At 36.7% G+C, this 17,897-nt stretch overlaps 1 protein-coding gene across 1 annotated transcript; it reads left to right on the top strand.

The window, feature by feature from the left end:
- The first annotated feature begins 1,279 nt into the window (after nucleotides 1-1,279).
- On the top strand, nucleotides 1,280-1,844 carry LOC150085244 (small nuclear ribonucleoprotein E-like). Its single transcript, XM_090373112.1, has one exon. It carries the CDS (start codon nucleotides 1,379-1,381, stop codon nucleotides 1,667-1,669), a length of 291 nt encoding a protein of 96 aa, XP_090229238.1. The 5' UTR covers nucleotides 1,280-1,378; the 3' UTR covers nucleotides 1,670-1,844.
- The last annotated feature ends 16,053 nt before the right edge of the window (nucleotides 1,845-17,897 follow it).

Genomic DNA, 17,897 nt, shown 5'->3' with positions numbered 1-17,897 from the left:
TGGGACCGCGCCATAACGGACAAGACCCCGGGGGCTCACATCTGGTGAGTATGGGCTTGGCACACCCAGGGTCCTGAGCTGGATATCATCATTCTTCTCTTTCTTGGTGATTCCCTTCTACTTTTCTCGGTCTCTCTCTCTCAGGGTAATTCGGGATTTTTTTTTTTTTTTTGGCTGGTGCAGCATAAGCCTCAGGCTTCCTTGCACCATATAGCTAATAATAATAATAATAATAATAATAATAATAATAATAATAATAATAATAAGACAATCCTGCAAAACAGACCGGACCCTTGTGGACAAGAAGGAAAAGGCTACCTATCTGATTGACATAGTGGTACCCAACACTGGCAACATCTAGAAAACCCATGTGGAAAAAATCTGGAGGTACACGAACCTAAGACAGGAGATCAAAGAGATGTGCCATATGTAACAACTAACGACCATCCGGATCATCCTGTCAACCAGAGGTATGGTGTCAAAGACTCTACATAACAGCCTAGCAGGAATAGGTCTCCCAGCGAACACCTACAAGGAACTCTATAAAGTCGCAATCCTGAACACCTGTAGGATAATCAGAGAGTTCCTTGATGAACAGCAACACCGGTTATGAAAATAATCACCCTGTGTACTTGGTAGCAATACCCATCACGAGGTGGAATCCCCAAACAGGAAGAAAACAATATACTAATAACAAAAACAACTGCATAAATGTAATAGTATAAACGATTTGATGTAATGATGTAGCTGTTGCCTCTATATAGTATAAATGTTGCCTCTATAATAGTATAAACTATATAAAGAGATGTTGCAGGAAGTCATATTACTGTTGAAGAAGGGAGCTGACGCTCTCGAAAGCTTCAGGTTTTTAACGGTTTTTAGCGCTTTTAATTTTTATATTTTAGCATATTTTATAGTAAATGATCTTTTATTACAGTTTTTAGCATTCCGTAATATACAACCATTAGTTTATTGTAAATAATTTGTTTTTGATTTTATTTTTGATATTATTTGTAAAAAACTTTAGTTACAGTAAAATTTTATTTAATGGTCGGCGTATGAGTTTATTTCCTAGACATGAATTTTCTCGACCTCAGAGGCCTCTTTCAGGGTCTCTATGTATTGTTGGAACTGCTGGCCAAGAGCTACCGAACGGAATTTTATTAATTTAATTAAGTAAAAGTATAAACGATTTGGTGTGATGAATATACAATTTATTGCAAACTTGAATAAGTCGTTTGTTTAGGTGGCGCTTGAATTATTTTCGCCATATTGGATTTTAATTTGCCGCTTCTTTGTGCGTTGAACGTGTTTGTTGAAGTGCTTTGTATACAATTTTGTGTTGTGAAGTAGTATTTGTGTAAAATAAAGTGCAGTCATGTCGTACAAAGGAGGAAGTGGACAAAAAGTTCAAAAGGTAATGGTACAACCCATTAATCTCATTTTTAGATATCTTCAGAATCGTGCAAGAATTCAAGTTTGGCTGTACGAAAATGTTAATCTTAGAATAGAAGGACATATCATTGGATTCGATGAATACATGAATCTTGTTCTTGATGAAGCAGAAGAAATATATCTGAAGACGAAGCAGAGGAAACCTATTGGCCGTGTCTTGTTGAAAGGCGAGAATATCACCCTCATCATGAGCACCCAGAGTTTGCCTGGATAGACATTCTTCACCTTAGTCATGGTATAGGCACACACCAAATTGGCAGTTTCGTATAATTTCATGCTATTCATTATTCTTATCCATTGTGATGATTACATCACTTTCCATTTCATTCATTCCTGTCTTCATATTATTTGTTTAAATAATGTTGAATAAAAATTAGTCATTAAATTACGTTGTACTTTTGGTGTTTTATTGAAAGTAATTAACTTATACCATAACATTTTAGTTACGTTTAATTTATTTTCCTCATACCACTGGAAGGTTTTCGTGGATACTGAGGGGGGGGGGGTGGCGGCGGTATCGTTCCAAGAGAACCTCTGATTTTAGATTCCTCATTACTTTGTTTCTTTGGTAATTTTATAGGCTGCAGTTCTTATAGCAGTTATGAGTTTGTTTTTTGGCAATGGAGGGTGCCAGTGCAACCGGTAATTTAAAATAATTAAAAATAAAATATTGCATGTATTAGAAACATTCGATACATTTATGTTATTTCTCAAAACCAGATGGAAAAAATCTGGCTATTTTATCATTGCTGTGGGGATCACTTTATTATTTAAACCCGGAATTTTTTACTTCTCAGTTGAAACAAATGCTTCTCAAGGTAAACACTTGTTTCCATCAGTTTTATTAATAATGTGGGTAAAAAACTGTCTTGTTACTGCATGATTGCTACATAACCCTTCTAAAAGAATGCAGTATGAATCTGAAGTGTACACATCCTGTTGCAGCATTAGCATTATGAAAACAAACTAATTGACACTTCTTAAACAGGCAGTGGAGTTGCCCATTAAAACTATGTGAATTAGATAGATATAATTATAATAAAAATTAAGGTGCCAAATCATCAAAAATGCATTAGAAATGAAAACAAAATGAGTTAAAATAAGCCAACTCCAAGCTTGAGTGTGTCCAAATGACATATTCTAGCAATTCTTATAATAAACTTTTTTGCCATTATTCAGCTTTCTAGAAAGCTCTGATCAGTAATTTAGTTTTATTTTATATTACAAACAGTATTGACACTGAAGAAAAGAAATGGTGATATAGCTTGAAGAAAGAATTATTTCTATAATGAAATAAATATTGATTTTACCAATATAAGTCAGATAAATAAAACTTTATTAAAAATAAAATGCGTACACAGATGCTGATAGATGAAATAAAATATAAAATAAATGCACTGTATAAATTAAAACTGAAGTTATATACAGCCAATAAATAATAAAGAACTATTAATATAAAGAATAAAAGCGATAAAATAAGTGTGAAGAAGCTTACAAGGCCTCTATCAACTTAAGTTCTTGTATTATGCAGTGGTATAGCCTTGTGCATGCTTTAACAACAGGTGTGGATTATGTACAAGTAAAAGAGGGAAGGGGAACAACGAAATATCCAAAGTGAAATACTCAACCATCAGTCTCCCATGGAGTGTCTGACGGTTGAGTATTTCACTTTGATGGATCATGTACCTTTTTTAAGTTGATAAAGAGGCTCATTGCCTTGAAAGCTTCTTCATGCTTATTTTATCACTTATTTTCATGCATGTTTTATCACTTTTATTCTCTTTGTAGTAATAGTTTTTCTTTTATTATTTATCGGCTGTGTATAATTTCCGTTTTAATTTGTATACAGTGTATTTATTTTACTTTATCTATCAACATCCGTGTACTTAATTTATTTTTAATAAATTTTACTTATTTGATTGTTTCATCAATAGAAGCAATATTTATTTCATTAAGACTCAAGGCCTCTTCTCTAGAAATATTTCTGTTGGCAGAAAAATGTAAATGTAAAGAAATTAGCCCAAATGACAGTAATCCATAAATGCAAACTAATTATAAAATTAGTATTGGATAGTATAATGAAATAGAATATTATGAGATGGACTGGTTGATCCATATCTAGATCTAATATAGTTAGGGAACGACGTTAGTGGTTATTTTCCATTAAGATTACTATATTTAATACCTCTCTTATACCACATGAAATTAATAAAGTTTATTAAGCTAATCGCCTAAACTGCTATACATTAAGGTAACGTTTCAAGTATTATAATGTATAGTAGTTTAGGTGATGAGCTTAATAAACTATATTATTAATTTCACTTGGTATAAGAGTGGCATTAAATATCAGCAATATATATATATATCTATATATCAGCTTATACCAGCAATTCCCAACGTTTTTTGACTTGTGAACTCCTTTCAACATATTTGTATTGCGAGCCACTAAGCCTATATTCTCTGAAATTGTATAATAGTTCTGAATTTTTATTATAAAATATTTCCAGTATTACATTTTTATAAGTGATACTGTGTAATAATATAAAATTATTATTAAGTACCTATATATAAAAATGGTCTTCGAGTGAAAAAAAAAATAGTATGGAAAACATTTATTTAACATGATATACTGCAAGATAGTAAACTAAATATAAGGAATTGTGGGAGGTGGGTTTTCTTTTGTTGGCAGTTCTTTATTTTATATTTAATTTTATTTTACTTTATTATATCTTTGTTTATTATTAGTTATAATGCTCGCTATGTGTGCGTGACCCAAACCACAACTAAATATAAATTTTAATCCGAACCGCATAAATTAATATTAAACAATTTTGTAGTTTACAAAAATATATCTATGTAAATCTAAGCAGACACGATTACAGAATCTTTAGTGCAAACCCCCTGGAACACCTTCATGAAACCAGTGGTTTGCAAACCACCGGTTGGGAACCGCTGGCTTATTGTACTATTAAAACTTATACTGTTCACTCTTACTTCAATCGGCGCCTCCATAGCCAGGTGGGAAGGAGCAGCAGTGCGTAGCACACGCTTCTTGATTAGACCGGGGTTCGAGCCCGTCACCACCAAATATGGAAAATGCGGAAAGGTCATGGAATGACCACCGTATATCCCGGAGCAATATGGCCTTAGTTGCTAATGCTCCTAAAAACCAAATAACAAACAAACTTACTTCAATCCTGGCATAAATATCTCAAAGTAAAACTTTCATTGGTCTGTTTCTGAAAAATACAGTGGTATTTTGGGAACTGGCCAATAAGAGGTTTACTCGATGACATTTGTTTATTTTGGGATTATGACGTGTATTTGTTTATTTCAGAATTATGGTGTGTATTTGTTTATTTTTGGTTTTAAAGTAGGAATAGAGTAGAAATATGGACAAGTCCCTTTTCAATTTCATGTATATATATATATTTAATGTTTCTTCCAATGAGTCAAAACTGCATTCACCATTGTATGTGATGATTATTAGTTTACTATCAGGTAATCCTGCATTTTAGTATTGTGAGTCACGGTCAGCCCGCAAGTCACTGCCAGCTCCAGCCTGTCGTGAATCATATTCTGACAGGCAGTTCCGACTTGCTGAACATGCGTGACACTCAGTCTATCTGCCAGTTGTCGCTGTATCTGCGAGTCTATGTGCTGAGAATTGTCGCGGAACATGCACGACACTGTATCTGCAGTCTGTATACAGTACCAGCAATGTACTACGTACTCACAGTAATTTATTTTTATTTTTTTTTATTATTATTATTATTAGCTATATGGTGCAAGGAAGCCTGAGGCTTATGCTGCACCAGCCAAAAAAAAAAAATTCTGAATTACTCCCAGAGAGAGAGAGAGAGAGAGAGAGTCAGAAGTAGAAAGGAATCGCCAAGAAAGAGAAGAATGATGATATCCAGCTCAGGACCCTGGGTGTGCCAAGCCCATACTCACCAGATGTGAGCCCCTGGGGTTATTTCAGAAAGAATAAAAATAATTTCCTGACTAAATAAGAATTTGATAATAAAAATAAAAGTAGATAGTTATAAAAACGATAATGGAATAATGGATTTTTTATTAGAAGTAATATGATTTGTGAATATATATATATATATATACATATACGGTATATATAGATAGAAAGTTAAAATCATTGGCTCTATAGCATTAAGTACTATATGTATTTTTTATTTAATTCACCTTTTCACAAATGTAATAATTCACAAATTATTACAAATAATCACAAAATATATTCATATTATTATTTTCAGGCAATACAAAATATATTACCTGAAAATAATAATTATCTATTTCCATTATCGTTTTTATAACTATCTACTTTTATTTTTATAATCAAATTATTATGTAGTCAGGAAATCGTATTTATTCTTTCTGAAAACGAAAAAAAAAAAAAATTACTACTGCACATACGTATTACACTGCCAATATCACAAAGTATCTTACTACTCTGTGGCCAGTATATAGTCAGTGTTGCACATGCTCAGTCAAGTCGGAACTGCCCGTCAGAATAAGAATCACGCTAGGTTGGAGCGGGCGATTGACTTGCGGGCTGACCGTGACTCATGACACTAAAGGGCAGGATTACCACTATCATTCTTCTATTATCGATATGGTGTTTGCAGAAAGAGTATTTGCACTCTGTTTAGTCAGTACTTAGTTTTTAAATAAATATCTTTACCAGTGTGCATAAGCCTTTTTTCCCATAGAATACACAAAACAATTTACAAAAAATTGTAAATAATATTTGCATATATCTTTAAAGTATGTGTAGTGAACATTGATTGGATTCTCCTTACTGATTACAATCATGAATAGCATATCGAAACAATAACGGTTAGGAGTTTACATCATTTGGCATTTAATTTTTTAAATTCTAATTTTATTTTGACTATTGATAAGTTAGTCTTTGTTAAAACACTCCAATGTAATTCAGGCTATAGATAAATTGGTAGTCTTTTTTATTATATTATTAGCTGTATGGTGCAAGGAAGCCTGAGACTTATGCTTCACCAGCAAAAAAAAATTCCCAAGTTACCCTGAGAGAGAGAGAGAGAGAGAGAGTGAGTGAGTGTCAAAAGTAGAAGGGAATCACCAAAAGAGAAGAATGATATCCAGCTCTGGACCCTGGGCGTGCCAAGTCCATACTCACCACATGTAGTCTTTTGATTGACAAAAGTATTGCATTTTCTTTGTTTTTAAAGCACACACTCATTGTGGATGAAAACAATATTTTTTGCAATAAAATAATCCAAGTTTTTCTGTTATGCTTTAATGCTGTGGAAGTTTTAATATTAGCATTAGCATTAGTTGAGGCATATGATACAAGAAAGCAAGCTTATACAGCATTAGCCAAAAAAAAAAAACCCTTCCCATTTCACCCATCCGGTCACTCCAAATGTTTGTCTAGTTTATCCTTAAATTTATTAAAGTTATCAACTTCCACAACAACGGATGGAAGTCTGTTCCAGCAATCAACTACCTGTTGGCTAAAGGCAAACTTCTACACATCTATTTTACAACCGTCTTTCCTCAATTTGAAACTATGCCCCCTCAGGCCAACCGGGCTAGCCTGGTGGGTAAAGTACCTGCCTGGCAACCCAAAGGTCGCAGGTTTGAATCCTGCCTCGGGCTTGGATCAGAGTGGTGCAAAATCTTTGGGAGGTGCATTATGGCCACAGAAGCCGAAAAAAAAAAAAAAATGCCCCCTCAGGTTCCTAGTCAGAGCAAGCGGAAGTATCCCCGTTAGCATTGAGCCTGCTCAAACTATTCAAGCCCTTATTCATCTTAATCAGATCACCTCGCAGGTGCCTACTCTGCAGATGCTGCAACTTGCAGAACTTAAGCCTTTCTTCATAAGTGCACCCCTTTGTTCCTCTCACCAGTCTTGTTGCCTTTCTCTGTACTCATTCTAGCAACTCTACATTATTCATAAAATGAGGCCCCCAGACCTGTAAACAGTATTCAAGGTGTGGCCTAACCATTGCCTTATACAAAGGGATAATCACCTCCTTGTCTCTGCTAGCAAAATTCCTATATATCATTGACAAAACTCCATGACCTGCTCTGGCAGCTTGTCTGTACTGCTCAGAGAACTTCATATCTGACTGCACAATTATATATTGTCAGCTCTTGTTCCTTTCACTGTTTCATTTAGCACTGCAATATATATCTTAGCTAGTACAAATTGAAGAACATACACTAGCATAAATAGGTTGATTGCATTTGGAATTAAGTAATTTTAAAAAATGGCTTGAAACAGTAACACACGAACAATGAATTACTAGAAGAATTTAATTTTTAAGGAAAGTGCAGTTGTAACCACCTGAAAATTCTGCCAAGATTTATGTTTCCAAATTCCTTAGTGAACATCTTAAATTCCTCAAATGTTACCCAAGATGGTCCATGTGGGTTCCTTTTCATCATTTCATTTATTCTTTTTCTCAGTTTTAAGTTACTTTTGCTCTTTTGGTGTGATTTCTGTTATTTGTGTGTGGTTGGTTTGAGGGTGTTTCTCCATAGACAGGGAATCTTACATTCGCAGCACTACAGGTGGATGTTAATATGGTTATACTCCACAACACCGGTATAACCCTGTACTTCGGTGAGAAAGAAGGCAGTGATAGGCCAGTTAAGCTGAAATGAAGAAAAAGAAACGGCAAAATGGCAATTATTTTTTTAAATTAATAAAAATTAGCACCATATACAACTACGGATTCTTCTCACCCGTACGTTACTAAATGATTTCAAGTCCATTAACAATGACAACTGCTCATGTATGTGAACAGAAATGCTTTTTTTTTTTTGTTGTTGTTCTGGGGGCTGCCATCCCCAGACTCCTGCTAATATAAAGAGAACCTGATACAATTACTGCAAAAGGAAAAAAAAAAAAAAAAAAAAATAATCAAGAAACAACTTGAAAACAAAAATCCTCATCTCAACAGGCCTTGCATGGTGGCTGGTACACTTCACCAAACATCCACACTGAAAACACTTGTATTTCAATCAAATTTATATCAATTGATATCAAATTCACACATGCATGATTCAATCACAATCTTACATACATTCTTTTGCAAACCATGAACGTGGAATAACAATAGCACATAATAACCGAGGGCTGCAGAGCAGCACAAAAATGACTAAACAATAGCACGATAATTTCACATTTCCTGCTAAAATCAGAAGTGAATTTGCATCCAATCAAACAATCAGAAATGCAAAATAAGGTAAATTACGCATTCCCAGTAATCAGCCTATCACAATTCAGCCGGATAATCACTGTTCTTTGGCCACATCTGCAACGTGCTGTCTCGGGTGTACCCATGCAGATCAGTCGTTGATATTTATTGTTTTTGATAATTCCTTTTCCTGAATTTTAATTAATTTAGTATTAGTATTACTATTAATAGTAGAAAATGATGTAAGAAAGCAAGCTTATATAGCATCTGCCAAAAAAAAAAGAAAATTCCATTTCACCTCTCCTCACCTCCAATAGCTTGGCATATTCTTCCTTGAATTTATTCAAATTATCCATTTCCACAACAGTGGGTGGAAGCTTGTTCCATCAATCAACCACCCTTTGGCTGGAGGCAAACTTCTGCACATCTCTTCTGCAACCATCCTTCCTCAATTTCAGTTATGTCTCATCATGTACATAGTCTGAGCAAGAGAAAATCACATCAGCAGTGAGTTTGCTCAAGCCATTCAAAACCATAAACACTTCAATCAGATCACCTTGGAGCTGCCTATCTCCAGATGCTGAAATTTGCAAAACTGAAGCCTTATAAGAGCCTCCATCATTTCCCTCACCAACTTGTTGCCCTTCTCTGTACCCATTCAGCAGCTCTACATCCTTCCTGAAATGAGGCTTCCAGACACCTGTATGCATAACTTAAGATGTGGCCTGACCATTGCCTTATACAATAGGATAATCACCTCATCTCTGCTAGTGAGACTCCTATATATCATTGACAAAATTTCCATATGCTGTCTTCACTGCTCAGAGAACTTCTTATCAGACTGCACAATTACCCCAGATTCTTTTCATTTTATAAAACCCAGAGTGTAGTACCACACAGTTGATGCATTAGCAGTAATGCTACCCATATGCAGCACCTTGCATCTGTTATTATTAAAATCAATTGCCATTTCTCAGCCTGTCTGCCTAACTTTTCTAGATCTTGCTACAGAAGTATACCTTAATTACTGTCATTAACCACCCTGCCAAAATTTATATCATCTGCAAACTTAGACATTAAGCTTGATATATCCTCATCAATAAGGCTTCTGTAGCCGAATGGTCAGGAGTGGGAGTGCAGTAGGTAGGTGCCCTTTGAATAGATTGCGGTTCAAGCTCCTGACTGCTAAATACGGTCGATCTGCCAACCCGCACTTGACCAGCGTGGCAGATTATGGTGCATTTCCCTCAACCTGAATTGTTAAGGAGACTTTCATCCTGCAGTGGATTGATAATGGCCACTGCTCCCCCCCCCCATTTACCCTCATGAATATTAATAAATACTGAAAACAACAGTGGGCATAGGACTCCACTAATAACATTAGTCCGCAAAGAGCAGTGTCCATTGAGAATCATTCTGTGTTCTCCCATTCAACCATCCCTTTATCCATATCCATAATAATAAATAATAATAAAAGTTATAAATGCAAACCCTTATTTTAGTTCTTAAATCTAAATTAATTATTTAAGTTAAAGTATTTTATTTTAAATTACACTACACACCATTGTATTTCCCCCCTCTGGTGTGAGAAAGAGGATGGATGGATGTGAAAAAAAAAAAATCTAACAAAAAAAATTATATAATAGTCCTCCACTGCCAACTATCACTTTCCACCCCCAGAGCAGGATGGGCATCCTGACCTGGGACTCTCTTCTGTCCCCCTTTTCAACCAGGTGGGCACATTCACTACTGCTCCTACTCCTCTCACTCTCGTGGACAGCGCTGTTGGCAGAGAAAGGTTGTGGATGAATGTGGTCACTAATGTCTGTCTTGCATTGTTATCTCCCCTCTATGCCTTTCTAAATTACACTTTTTTTTTTTTTTTCTTGACTGGATTCTCCCTGTCTGTAGTATGTAAGAAAAAAGCATAAAATCAGAATGAATGCATCATGAATGAGAGCATGAGTGAAATAAATTGTCCCCTCCCCCCGATTGATTGGTGGGCAAACAGACACCATGCTGTGGCTACTTAGCCAGCTTGGTGTGGAATGCAGACATTGGCCAGTTCACCCTGGCCAGCATGGGATAGTGTCCCAATGGGAACTCCAACATTGGGACCCTTACCCTATGATCTTTCACTCCTACCATCTGTGGTGGTTATTCTCCTACTCCTCCCACTCTGGGTGGCACCCTCCATCCCTTCATCTGGTGGGTCACTCCACTGCCAACTATCACTTTCCACCTCCAGAGCAGGATGGGCATCCTGACCTGGGCCCTCTTCTGTCCCCCTTTTCAACCAGGTGGGTACATTCACTACTGGCCCTATCCCTCTTTCACTCTTGTGGACAGCGCTGTTGGCAGAGAAAGGTCGTCGACGTCTGTCTCGCATTATCTCCTCTCTATGCCCTTCTAAATTTCACTTTTTTTTTTTTTTTTTTTTTTGACTGCGTTCTCCCTGTCTGTATCTTGGCTAGCACAGGGTTTGTTCAGCCAGTACTGCCTGACCTACTTCCTCGTGTTGCTGGACAGTAAACTAGAGGTTTTTGTGTGAAAACATAGGCCCCTAGGCTAAAAGGCTGGATGAACAACACAACCCATTCTAACACTACATGAACACTCACTGACTTATATAAATCTGGCCTTTACAGAGTGGCCTTTGGAATTGGGAAAATCCCCAGAACTGTATTACAATTAACACTATACACTATATCCATAGCAGTAATGTTCCCCTAATGTCACACTGCTCCAATTTGTACACCAGTCTTTTATGGGCAACAGTATGAAACTTTCCTGAAATCCAAGTATATGATGAAGTTAATTTTTGCATGCCATTCCTTTATCACTGCATCTTAGAACCCAATCAAATTGGTCAGATAAGATCTCCCCTTAACAAATCCATGCTATGACTGCAGTATAATTGCATTACTATCTAGATGGTTCTGCATTACTTCTTAAACCAGTGACTCCATTATTTTCCCTGGAACAGACAAGCTAATGGGACTGTAATTACTCCTGCCACCTTTTTATCCCCTGTGTGAATTGGAAATACATTTGCATATCTTAGACAAAGGGCTTGAGGTGTGCACAGAGCAAAGGGCTCAAGCTAGTAAGGGTGTCTTGGCCCTGGGGAGAACTGAGGGAGCCAGTTGTCCGATTCACGGCCTTATGAGATGTATGGCCTGTTTGATGTTTGCAGAGCTATCAGGAATGGGACGTGATATTGTCGAGGGGGATGTCTTTGTGTGCACTCGATGTAAGGAGTGTGGGGATACTAGGTGCCAACTTGGCATTGTTATGGGTCTTTATGATAGTTTGAAGAATAGGGTGGATGGATGCCCTTGAAGGAATTAAATTGGGGGCCCATCGAGCTCTCAGCTGCCCACATCAGCTTGCACTTGATCATCAGCAACACACAGCGACAACCCTCAAGGCAGATTGCGCTGGTCCTGAAGGAGCTAGTTGTTATCAGCAACTATTTTCAGGGAAATGGGAAATATATTGTACAAAAAGGAAAGGTGGAATAGGACCAGGGTATGTCTGCCAGGGGCAAAAGTTGATGATGATGTAGAGCAGATATCTTTTTAAGGGCACAAAAGGTGATATTCTTGTACATATCGGCACTAATGACATTAAGAGAGTAGAGATCTGAAGACTTACAAGTACAGAGCAATGTTGAGAAAAAGTCAAGTTAGGGTTAAATTTGAAAATGTCTGTAATTCTGCCCAGACACTAGGAGGGAGTATATGATGAGCACCTTGTCAATCAATTCAGCCCTGGAGAGATTGTGTAAGGCTCATGGGGTGGAATTTTCTCAGCGTGGTCTGTGCTTGTTAACAGTAAGAAACTGCTTCTACAGGGATGGGATACACTTTTAAATAGAAAGGGTGCAAGAATATTTGCCGATGCTATTGAGGCATTGTTAGGTGGGTTGGAAAACTGCTTGTTTGGGGGAATACAGAGACGTACATTAACAATAGCCACAGGCAGAGGTGAAAGTGATTCTTGCACCACTTCTGTTGGAATGAGCAGCAGTCTTGAAATTGCTTTCAAGGCTGCTGCTCATTCTTGAAACAAATAAATACATGAGTTGTGTTAGGGTAACTAAGGGTAAGAGCAGGTATGTGTATACTTGCATGTACACCAATGCTAGGAGTATAGTAAATGAATTTGATGAATTTAAAGTGCTGGTCAAGACATCAAATGCAGACGTTGAGATTTCAGAGATCTGGTGTCACTCAGATATAAGAGATTCAGAATAATCTACATGGCACCCAACTATTGGACAATCGATTGAAATCCTTGTATGAATACCTGTTGACAGCACCCCTTGCCAGAATGTACAGTAGGGATCGAGACACTCGACAAGCAAGGGCTGAAAACAGGTAAGACTACATGTTATAATTCTGTTTAACCTTAATTATATGTTTAATTGTAACTTTGTAAAATTTTTTCAACCTGGTATGTTTTACTTTCCATTTATATAGATACTTCTTACTTGTATTATAAATTAAATAATGTATAACTAGGGGGCTTTGCCCCTGCTCACTACGCTCTTTTAATAAAATAAAATAAAATATTCACAGAAGCTTTCGACTCTGTGTGTGTGTGTCTCTTCCTCAGCTATGAATACATAAATACATTACTATTATCTACATAATATCGGTGTAGATACACCATAGACAACTCTTAAAGAAAAACTACGATCGTAGTGTGAAAGGCATCATTTCATCTGTACCTCATATGCTCATCCTTCACAACGAGTTACCATCTATTGCACTACCTTGAATAAGTAATGCTTCACTAATAGAGAAAATGTCACTTATTCTCGGTTTGCACCACCACCCAGACGGCACCATTTCAAAGCTAGTTGGCTTTTCATTGGTGGGTGCCTTTCACACTACGATCGTAGTTTTTCTTTAAAGAATTGTCTGGTGTATCTACACCAATATTATATAGATGTAGAATCTTAAAATATTATGCCTTGTTGCATTTAGTTTATTTAAATAAATATGTTACATATGGAAATCAAGAATATTCACATGGTATAAGAGTGGTCATTACTACAAGTATAATTCTTTGGAGATTTCTCCAGTATCTGTCTTACCTGGCCATTCTGTATTGTGTCTATCTTGGCAAGTGTGACTTCTGTTCCTCTTTTTCTTAGATGGAATACTATATTAAACCTTTCTTTGTAAAGTTTTTTCTGATTATGCCATTGAAATTATTCTTGTAGAATGAAATCTGTTATTCCTTGATCCACTTAAAATAGTATTCTTTATCATAACTAACCTGACCTGGTTTTTCAATACATGTGATAAGGCTGTTCAAGATTAGAATGTAGCATATTGCAGTTGGTGTGTATCGAAATCTACATGTTCACACTCTGCCTACACTAAGGCTTGTAACAGTTGTAACACAATTATTACGCAATGCAAATTTGATTTTGAACAGGCTGAGAGGAAGTTGAGCTTTCTGGTGCCCTGCCAAAGCCATTGGATGCAAATTCTGTCCATCTGTACTTTCATCTCAATTACAACCTAGTTTCTCCATTGCATATTCAGCTAAAGATAATACTCACTTGTTGGTATTCTACTTTCCCTCTAATGCTTGTATTTAATCTTAGTAAATCACCTCCTGTAATGCCAAGCACATTCCTCAATGCCTCCTGTGGTATTCTGACAGAAGGATATCAGAATAATTCCAAAAATTCTTTGTGCAAGAAAACTCTAGACCAGTGTTTCTGAACCTTTATTTAATTATTGCCCTCTAAAGGGCTTTTTTAGACAATTTTTTTTTTCCTAATCATCCCCCATTCAATTTTAAACAAGAAAATACTTTATACTTACTCTTTTTATTCAATGGGATCCCTGAGCGTGATGCTTCTTAGCTATGAAGCTATGCTATGCTTCTTAGAAAGTTTCGATGTTCGGTGTGATATTAGCATTAGCATTAGTAGAGGCATTTGATGCAAGAAAGCAAGCTTATGCAGCATCAGCCAAAAAAAAATAAAAAATAAAAATAATAAATGAATAAATAAAAAATAACCACTTCCACTTCACCCCTCTGTTCGTTTGAAATTTCGTTAGTAAGTTTAATTCTGATGTCTCCTCTTCAACATATATCATTTCTGTTTCTTTACTTTGTTAATATTTTATTTACTGAACTAAAACCACTCAACCATATAAGACAGAAAACAAAAGTACTTTGGCTATTTCAGACTGCATTGCTGGATAAAGAAGTTTAGTTGTTTGATCCCCACACTCAGCCATTTCACCCTTTTCGAATTTATATTTGCATTCTTACATTTTAATTCAATGAGCTCTTGAATTTTTTCACTAGCAGACCTGGCAGTGCATCCAATTGGATCTGACGTACTAATTATCGTATCAAAAAGGTTTATACTTGTTAGACAGTTTCCTTTAGAAAGCCATCTGATTTCTGTATGTAAAAGAAGTCTTGCATACTGTTCTTCATTATGAACACAAAACATTTTCTGAAAAGGCAATCATATTTGCTATGTGACTTTATTTTATTGATGGTTTTAATAATTATACTGAGAGATTGATGAAATGGAGTAATACTTTTTGCAACCAGATGATGTTGGTGCACAATGCAGTATATTGCAAGAACTTCGGGACATACTTTTTTTAGATGGGATATAAAATCTTTGTCTTCCAACCACAGAGGTAGCACCATCAGTGGCACAGGATACCAAATTTCCCAATGGTACTTATTTTTAATCACATATTTTTACAGCAGCAAAAATGAATGCTCCAGTACAGTCAGTTTCTATAGATTTTACAAACAACATCTCAAAAAAACAACGTCAATAAAACGAGCGAATTCGAACTGCTGGTTAAAATAAGTAACGCAGACATAATAGGGTTTACGGAGACGTGGTGCCACCCGGAAATTGGGGATGATGAGTTTCAGTACGGCTTGTATAATGTATTTAGGAAGGATAGGGTAGATAGAATGTGGTGGGGTAATGCTTCTTATCAGAAGCAGCCTGAGTGCAACGACAGCTTTCCCGGATTCAGACATTTCACATGCTAGTATAGAATCTGTATGGTGTGAGATAGTTGGAAACAAAGGTATAATGCGAGTAGGAGTAATCTACAGACCAGGTGATTGTGAAGATTATAACGAAAGCCTCTACATGCAAATGGAATGGGCAAGTAAGCGTCAATGTCTTATTATGGGTGATTTCAATTTGCTTCTAATTGATTGGAGTAAATGGGAAGGAAACTCAACATGGGGAACAAAATTTTTACATCAACTAGATGACTGTTATTTGTATCAACATGTCAGGGAAAGTACTAGAGAAAAGAATATTCTAGACCTCACCATCACCCATGAATCAGATGACATAACAGGGCTGACAGTAAAGGAACCAGTAGCAGAAAGTGATCACGGAGTTCTACGGTGGCTGATGAAGAGAGAGAGAGGTAGCAGTAGTAAAAGGCAAAGGCATGGGGTATAATTTCAGAAAAGGAAATTATGATGCCTTAAGGTACTACGTGGCCTCTATTAACTGGATAGATATCGCACAGAGAATGAATACAATTGAACTGTGGTATGCTTTTAAAATATTAATCACAGATGCCTTGAATGCATATTTACCATTAAAAAAATACTCCACGAGGAGGGTTCCAAGTTGGATGAATAGTGAAGTTGCCACATTACTTGAACGTGGCAACTTGAATGTGCAGAAAAAGGTGGCATGGAAAGGTTACAGAGCAATAAAAAGTACTGAAGCCTATAACAGCTACAAGATGATCTGTAATAGAGCCACAGGCAAAGGCAGTTTATGAGAAATCACTAGCAAACAGAGCAAAGAGGGGGGATAAGGAATTCTTCACATATATAAATGCCAAGAAGAGCAGGACAAACCAGATCGGACCTTTACGTAAGGGAAAGGAGATAGTATTAAATACACCAGCTGCCGTTGCAGATGAACTCAACAGTTATTTTGCATCGATATTTACAAATGAAAAACCTTTTGTGGCAATGGGAAATTGTGGGAGCGAAGTTGAAAAATATGTAATTAATGATATTGAAATCTCACAAGATTATTTAATGAAAAAAACCTTTGCGCCTACAGGCCAGGAAGGCTCCCGGAGTTGATGGAATATGCCCTATAATCTTAAGGGAGGCGGCAGGCAAGTGAGTGCATTAAACCATTGAGGCTAATTATGCAAGCATCACTAGGCTCTGGGGAGATTCCATTGGATTGGAAAGTGCCAGTGTATCTCCCATACATAAGGGTGGCTCTAAGAGTGAAGTGGGAAATTATCGACCTGTCAGTCTGAATTCAGTGGTAGGGATAATCATGGAGGCAATGATCAAGGGTGGAATTCAGGATCATTTGGTTCGAATTGAAATTCTCAAGGATACTCAGCATGGATTTGTAAAGGGAAAATCATGTTTAACAAATCTGGTTCGCTATTTTGAAAGGGTCACACACGAGCTGCATTTGGGGAATAATTTTGACATTGTTTATGTAGATTTCAGCACAGCTTTTGACTCAATCCCACATGAGCGGTTGCTTTATAAGCTGGAACAGGTTGGAATCACTGGGAAAATCCTTAGATGGATGGCTTCAGGGCAGGAGGCATAGGGTTGTGATAAATGGCTATTCCTCAGATTGGGTTGATGTAAGAATTGGGGTTCCCCAAGGATCAGTATTAGGACCACCGTTGTTGTTAATTTTCATAAACGACATTGATGAAGGGATAGAGGGTGTGATGTCTAAATTTGCAGATGATGTTAAAATTGGTAGAGTAGTTAATAATCACTGTCAAGCTGAGCTTCTTCAGAGAGACCTAGATAGATTTCAGGAATGGTCAGAAAAATGGAGGCAATGCTTTAATCCAACAAAGTGTAAGGTATTATACCTGGGAAACAGTAATCCCAAAATAACTTATTCACTTATTTTTATTATTATTATTATTAGCCATAAGTACAAGGAAGCCTGAGGCTTATGCTGCACCAGCCAAAAAAAAAAAAAAAAAAAAAAAATTCCCGAGTTACCCCCCTGTGTGTGTGTGTGTGTGTGAGAGAGAGAGAGAGAGAGAGAAAGGTATCACCAAGAAAGAGAAGAATGATGATATCCAGCTCAGGACCCTGGGTTTGCCAAGCCCATACTCACCAGATGTGAGCCCACTTGGTGGAGTTCAACCAAACCCAGTACTGGAGGAAAGGGATTTGGGTGTTACGATACGGTCAGACATGAAATTCTCT

The sequence above is a fragment of the Mastigoproctus giganteus genome, chromosome 5 (assembly GCF_048544385.1).
Source record: "Mastigoproctus giganteus isolate SK-2022 chromosome 5, ASM4854438v1, whole genome shotgun sequence".
Taxonomy (NCBI): Eukaryota; Metazoa; Arthropoda; class Arachnida; order Uropygi; family Thelyphonidae; genus Mastigoproctus; species Mastigoproctus giganteus.
Note: the sequence above shows the minus strand (reverse complement) of the source record. Positions and strands in the feature narration are given on the sequence as shown.